We start from the raw sequence: 6,668 nt of genomic DNA on the forward strand, positions 1-6,668 counted from the left end.
GTGCTGAACTGTCCATTCCAAGCGCTTAGTACAGTGCTGTGCACACAGTGAGCGCTCCATCAATGCGATTGAGTGAATGAATTTGGAGGTGATTGATGATAATCTCATTTTTCCCCTCCTTGGGCTTCTGCAGCCCGAAGGGGCTTCCGGTAGGTCCACTAGAGGGCGCTCCTGCCCCCCGCCTGGCCTCTCTAACAATCTCATGTAACAATAATTAATTATGCTATTAATAATAATAATAATAATAATGGCATTTGTTAAGCGCTTACTATGTACCGAGCACTGTCCTAAGCCCCGGGGGAGGTACGAGGTCATCAGGTGGTCCCACTTGGGGCTCCCCGTCTTCATCCCCATTTGACGGAGGAGGGAACTGAGGCCCGGAAAACACAGCTGACAGGTGGCGGAGCCGGGATTAGAACCCGTGACCTCTGACTCCCACTGCTGCTTCTCAATAATAATAATAATAATAATAATGACAACAGTAACTCAGTTGTATTTATTGAGTGCTCACTGTGTGCAGGGCACTGTACTAAGCACTTGGGGAAGTACAATTCAGTAACACTTACGGTATGGCCTAGTGGCAAGAGCCCGGCCTTGGGAGTCAGAGGATGTGCGTTCTAATTCCGGTTCCGCCGCTTGTCTGCTGTGTGATGTTGGGCAAGTGACTTCACTTCTCTGGCCTCAGTTCCCTCTTCTGTAAAATGGGGATGAGACTGGGAGCCCAACATGAGACGACCTGATTACCTTGTATCTACCCCAGTGCTTAGAACAGTGCTCAACAAATACCATAATAATAATAATTGTTATTATTATTATTGTTAAGCACTGTGTGCCAAGCACTGTAAAATGGGGATGAAGATTGTGAGCCCTACATAGGATGACTTGATTACCTTGAATCTACATCAGCCCTTAGAACAGTGCTCAGCAAATGCCATTATTATTATTTATTATTAAGCATTTACTTCATGCCAAGCACTGTTCTAAGCATTAGGGTAGATAAAAGTTAATCAGGTTGTCCTACATGGGGCTCACAGTCTTAACTTCCAGTTTTACAGATGAGGTAACTGAAGTACAGAGAAGTTAAGAGGCTTGCCCAAGGTCACACAGCAGACAAGCGGCAGGGCCGGGATTAGAACCCACCTCCTCTCACTCCCAAGCCCGTGTCCCTTCCACTTCCACTACGTCACTCTGCTTCTCATTGTTAAGCACTTACTGTATTTGTTAAGCACTTACTAGGGGCAGGACACTGCACTAAGCGCTGGGGTAGATACAAAATATTCAGGTTGGACACAATCCATGTCCCCCGAAGGGCTCACAGTCTTAACCCCCATTTTAAAGATGAGATGACTAAGGCACAGAGAAGCGAGGTAAACTTGCTGTGAGCGGGGAACGCACCCGTTGTATTGTCCTCTCCCAAATGCTTACTACAGTGCTCTGCACACAGCAGAGGTACGATTGACTGACAAGTGAAGTGACTCACCCAAGGTTCACACAGCAGACAAGGGGAGGAGCCAGAATTAGAACCCAGGTCCTCTGACTTCCAGGCCGGTGCTCTTGCCACAAGGCCACGCTGCTTCCTCTCAGCTGTAAGCTCCTTGTGGGCGGGGAAACGGGCCTGCCAACTTTAACTCGTACTCTTCCAAGTGCTTAGTACAGTGTTCCGCCCACAGTAAATACTCAATAAATGTGATTGATTGATTGGTCGATTACTTGGAAGGCCCTAGCATAGCTAGCCATGCCACTCGGAGCCCCTGGCTTGGCCATTTGTCCATTCCAAGCGCTTAGTCCGGTGCTCCGCACATAGTAAGCGCTCAATAAATACTATCGAATGAATGAATGAACCCTGCCCAAGCCTCCCTGCCTCCCCAGGGTGCCTCCAGTCCGCCCTCTTTTTTATTTTTTGATGGTATTTGTTAAGCGCTCACTATGTGCCAGGCACTCCACTAACTGCCGGGGTAGATCCCAGCCCTACGGCACTTATATATATATATATCTGCGATTTTATTCGTTTGTATTGATGTCTGTCTCCCCCCGGCTCGACTGTGAGCTCGGCGTGGGCGGGGATTATCACTGGTTATTGTTGTATGTTCTTTCCCAAGTGCTTAGAACAGTGCTCCGCACACAGTAAGTGCTAACTAAATACGATCGAATGAATGAATGAGCGAATATAAGATAATCGGGTTGGACACGGTCCAGGTCCCACAGAGGGCTCACAGCCTTCATCTCCATTTTTCATACGAGGTCACTGAGGCCCAGAGAAGCATAGTGACTTGCTCAAGGTCACACATCCGACAAGCGGAGGAGCCGGGATTGGAACCCGGGTCCTTCCGACTCCCAGGCCCGTGCTCTACGCCACACTGCTTCGCGGTCCTGCCAATCACGGGCCACACGGCAGACGGGTGGCAGAGCAGAATTAGAACCCATGTCCCGTGACTCCCAAACCTGTGGTCTTGCCACTGGTCCATGCTGCCTAGTGGGAAGGACAAGGGCCTGGGAGTCAGAGGACTTGAGTTCTAATCCCAGCTCCACCACTTACTTGCCTGCGGCAGGACCTTGGTTGAGTCAGCTTTTTTGTTTTTTCTTTAAAGTTGTACTTGTTAAGCACTTACGTGCCAGGCAGAATGGTAGAATTGTCCATTCCAAGCGCTTAGTACAGTGCTCTGCACATAGTAAGCGCTCAATAAATACTATTGAACGAATGAATAGAAACCTGATAATCACCAGTTGGACTATGTGAACCAAGGGGGTCACAGTCTGAATTGGAGGAAGATGTAATCCCCGTTTTACAGATGAGGTGACCGAGGCACAAAAGAGGGAAGTGACTTGCCCAGGGTCACGCGGTGCCAAGTGGCAGAGCCAAGATTAGAATCCGGGCCCTCTGACTCCTAGGCTCGGGCTCTTTCCACTAGGCCTCACTGCTTCGGCCCCACGACTTCTCTGTGCCTCGGCTGGAAAATGAGGATTCAATATCCTCCCTCCCATGTAGACCGTGAGCCCCCCGAGGGCCAGGAACTGTGTCCGACCTGACTCTGTCATATCTATCCCGCCGCTTAGCACAATGCTTGGCACATGGCACCATTATTAATAATAATAATAATAATAATGTTGGTATTTGTTAAGCGCTTACCATGTGCAGAGCACTGTTCTAAGCGCTGGGGGAGACACAGGGGAATCAGGTGGTCCCACGTGGAGCTCACAGTCTTCATCCCCATTTTCCAGATGAGGTAACCGAGGCACAGAGAAGCTAAATGACTTGCCCACAGTCACACAGCTGACAAGTGGCAGAGCTGGGATTCGAACCCATGACCTCTGACTCCAAAACCCGGGCTCTTTCCACTGAGCCACACTGCTTCCGGCGCTACCCCCGCTCCTGTGGAACCCCACAGTTTGCATTCCTTCATTTGGAAAAGTGGCCTTTTATCCCTATCCATTGTTTCCTATCTTTCAGCCGGCTTTCTAAAGACAGGCCGGGCGGGAAGCAGCGCGACTCAGTGGAAAGAGCCCGGGCTTGGGAGTCAGAGGTCATGGGTTCAAATCCCGGCTCTGCCACTTGTCAGCTTTGGGCAAGTCACTTAACTTCTCTGGGCCTCAGTTACCTCATCTGTAAAATGGGGATTAAAACCGTGAACCCCACCTGGGACGACCTGATCACCTTGTATCCCCCCAGCACTTAGAAAAGTGCTTTGCACATAGTAAGCGCCTAACGAATGCCATCATCATCATCATCATCATCATCATGACATTTGGGCTCGGAATGTGCTCCGCCGGGAGCGAAGGCATGTGTGCGAGTGCGTGTGTGTATACGTGAACATGCGTGTGTGTACCGGGCAGGGACTGTATCTGTTGCCCAATTGTCCATTCCAAGCGCTTAGTACAGTGCTCTGCACATAAGCGCTCAAATCCTACTGAATGAATGAACGCGCGTGCACCTGTGTGTTTTCCGAGCGGAACCAGGCAGTCCTGATGCCATCTGTCTCCACTGCAGGTGGGGCAGATGATGGTCCCCGCTCCTCGAAGGGCCAAAACCCAGCTGCTGGAGGACGTCCTGACCTGCATGAGGGCGCCCGGGAACATCACCGAGACCCCGCTGGGTACGGCCGCCCTCGGCCTCCGGATCTACCGGCCGCCGCTCTCCTTCGGCCACTCCGCGGGAGTCCAGGAGCGTCCGGGAGGCCGGGGGAGGAAGCAGGGAGGGGGACCAGCTGGCCCAAGTCCCTCTCGGTGCCTCGCCGGTCCCGGGGCCCCCACGGGGGTGGGCCAGGTGGCGGGGAAGACCCACCTAGTCGCCTTCGAGCGTCCGAGCCCTGCGACCGGCCGGCGGTTCGGCCGACTTGCGCTTCGGCTGGTCGTTGTGGCATTCGGAGCCCCCGCCCCCTACCAGCTGCTCACGCGGGTGGGGAACGGCGCCGAGGGCAACTCGGCCTGGTTTTGAAGCCACGTGGGCCCCGGGGGTCACGAGACAGCCCGGAGTCTTCTAGGGAGCCCCAGGGCCGTGAGGCGGTAAAGAGGGGTTCGGGCCCCAACGCATCCAAACCGAGGCCCTCGCGAGGCCGGTCCTGACCCGGCCCCGGGCAGGCGAAGCCCCCGGCTTCTGGGTCGGTGCCCGCGGAGCCCTTCCGACCCCGCTCAGACCCTCGGGGCCACCTCGGGTCAGCCAGAGGGGCCCAAGCAGGGCGGTGGTGGCACAGGCGGTTGGGGTTACCGGGGGAACGCAGCTCGGCCCCAGGGGAGCGGCTCCAGAGGGCGAACCTTAGGCCGGGTCCCGGCCCCCACGGAGTAGCTGGTCCGGTTGGGCGCGGCCCCCTCCTCCTGCCTTCCGGCGTGGGGAACGACTCCGACAGGGTTCCCAGTCCTCCCCCTACCCCCGGCACCCCAGCCCCGAACTTGGGCTTTAAAGGCCCCGCTCCGCTGAGACCCCGGGGCCTCCAGGCAGAGGGGACGCCCGGGCGGATTGGCCTCCTGGATCCCACTTTCCATCCGCCCTAGGCTCCCGCTCCGCCCTCGGGTTGGTTTCCTCGGTGGCCGCGATGGCAGCCCGGCTAACCCATTAGCAACCTCCGGGTCCTCGTGTGAGCCAGGTTGGCGAGGCTCCTGCGGGCGAGGGCCCCTCCGGAAACAGCCGGTCTTGGCCTACGCGAGACACGTGCTCCTCTGACCGCTTTAGGACACCCCGGTAGCACACAGGGGAGGAGAAAACGCAGAGACGCCCGAGAGGTGGATCTGAACAGGTTATCTCCGGGAGTGAAGAACTATAGCTCCGCAGTTCCCAAACCTTGGGGGAATCTGGAGTTGGGAGAAGGGGGAATGAGGAAAGGGGGGCGGCGGGAGCTTTAGAGAGTCTCGGGAGCGGGAGAGCAGTTCCCCGAATGGTGTCTCTCTCCCTCTCCAGTCTCGGCCTTGCGGAATAGAGAGCAGAGGCGCTACCGAGAAGCCGTCCACCTGCTGAAGGAATTCCAGGTCAGGTACAAGCAGATGGTGAGGAGCACCCTCAGCCCCATTTTCGGCGGCTCCCAGGGAGCCTCGGCCGTGCCGCCGTGCAGCGTTCGGGACGACCCCGCGCCGGGCAAGAAGAGACTCTCCCAGATCCAAGAATTGGTCACTGGATGGGGCCGGGAGGGCGGGACCGAGGCCCCGGATTTATAGGCCTGTTTGTGTCGAGCGGCCTTTCCCCGGGGGTGGGGATGGGGGCGGCTCCCGAGGGGCTGCTAGTGTCACCTCAGGTAACCACAGAGGGATGAGTGGGGCGTCAGCAGTGGCCTGGGACTTGGGCTAACGTCAGGCAGACTTGCCCCGAGCGAGCGGGTGAGCAGGCGAACCGGGGAGAGCCGGAGAGCCGGAGCAAGCAAGTGAGCTGGCCTAGCTGGAGCCTTGGGGGCTGCAATAAACGACCCTGCAACAAATAACTCCAGGGGGGTCCTATCATTTCGTACTCTCATCGGCCAGGGCCTGGGCGGGACAGTGGAGGAGAGGCCAGGGGGAAGAAGAAGAGGGGAGGGAGAAGGAGAAGAGGGGAGGGGAAGAAAGGACAAGAGGGAGGGGGAAAAGGGGAGGAGGATAAAGAAGTGGGGAGGAGGAAGGGAAGAGGGAGAGGAAGAGGAGGGGGAGCTGGAGACCAGTTCAGAGTGACAGGGCAATGCCCAGGGACTACGATGCATTTATATGGAGAAAATCAGGTCTCTGCAGAAGGGGCCTCAGGCTAGTGGGTGGTTGCTTTTTTATAGTATTTGTTAAACGTATACTGTGCGTCAAACACTGTTCTAAACGCTGGGGTACGTACAGGTTAATTAGGTTGGACACTGTCCTTATCCCGCATGGGGCTCACAGTCTAAGAGGGAGAACAGGTATTGAATCCCCATTTTACAGGACATGGAGGCACAAAGAAGTGAAGCGATTTGCCTAAGCAAGCAATTGGCAGAACCGGGATTAGAACCCAGGTCCTCTGACTCCCAGGCCCGGGCTCTTTCCACTAGGCCGGATTTTCTTCCTAAACCATTGAGGGTGCCCGGGTGGCTATATGCGGCGGGTACGTTCACCAAGCCTTCCGCCCTTGCTCCAACTCAGTGTCTCCCTCACTGCCCTGCTGCTGCCGATGCTGCGGCGGCGGACAGGGGATGTGTCTCTTTATCGTCGGATCGTCCTCTCCCGAGTCCTCCGCGCAGTGCTGTGCA

General features: G+C 55.9%; 1 protein-coding gene across 4 annotated transcripts in view; it reads left to right on the forward strand.

The window, feature by feature from the left end:
• Nucleotides 1–5,900, forward strand: part of XRRA1 (X-ray radiation resistance associated 1) — a 68,094-nt gene extending 62,194 nt beyond the window's left edge. For all 4 annotated transcript variants that reach the window (XM_039911220.1, XM_039911221.1, XM_029049656.2 and 1 more), the window contains exons 17-18: nucleotides 3,986–4,091; nucleotides 5,390–5,900. In XM_039911220.1, the coding sequence (XP_039767154.1) occupies nucleotides 3,986–4,091; nucleotides 5,390–5,643 (360 nt within the window). In that variant the 3' untranslated portion in view covers nucleotides 5,644–5,900. The remainder of the gene's footprint in view (nucleotides 1–3,985; nucleotides 4,092–5,389) is intronic.
• Nucleotides 5,901–6,668: the final 768 nt, after the last annotated feature.

The sequence above is a fragment of the Ornithorhynchus anatinus genome, chromosome 2 (assembly GCF_004115215.2).
Source record: "Ornithorhynchus anatinus isolate Pmale09 chromosome 2, mOrnAna1.pri.v4, whole genome shotgun sequence".
Taxonomy (NCBI): Eukaryota; Metazoa; Chordata; class Mammalia; order Monotremata; family Ornithorhynchidae; genus Ornithorhynchus; species Ornithorhynchus anatinus.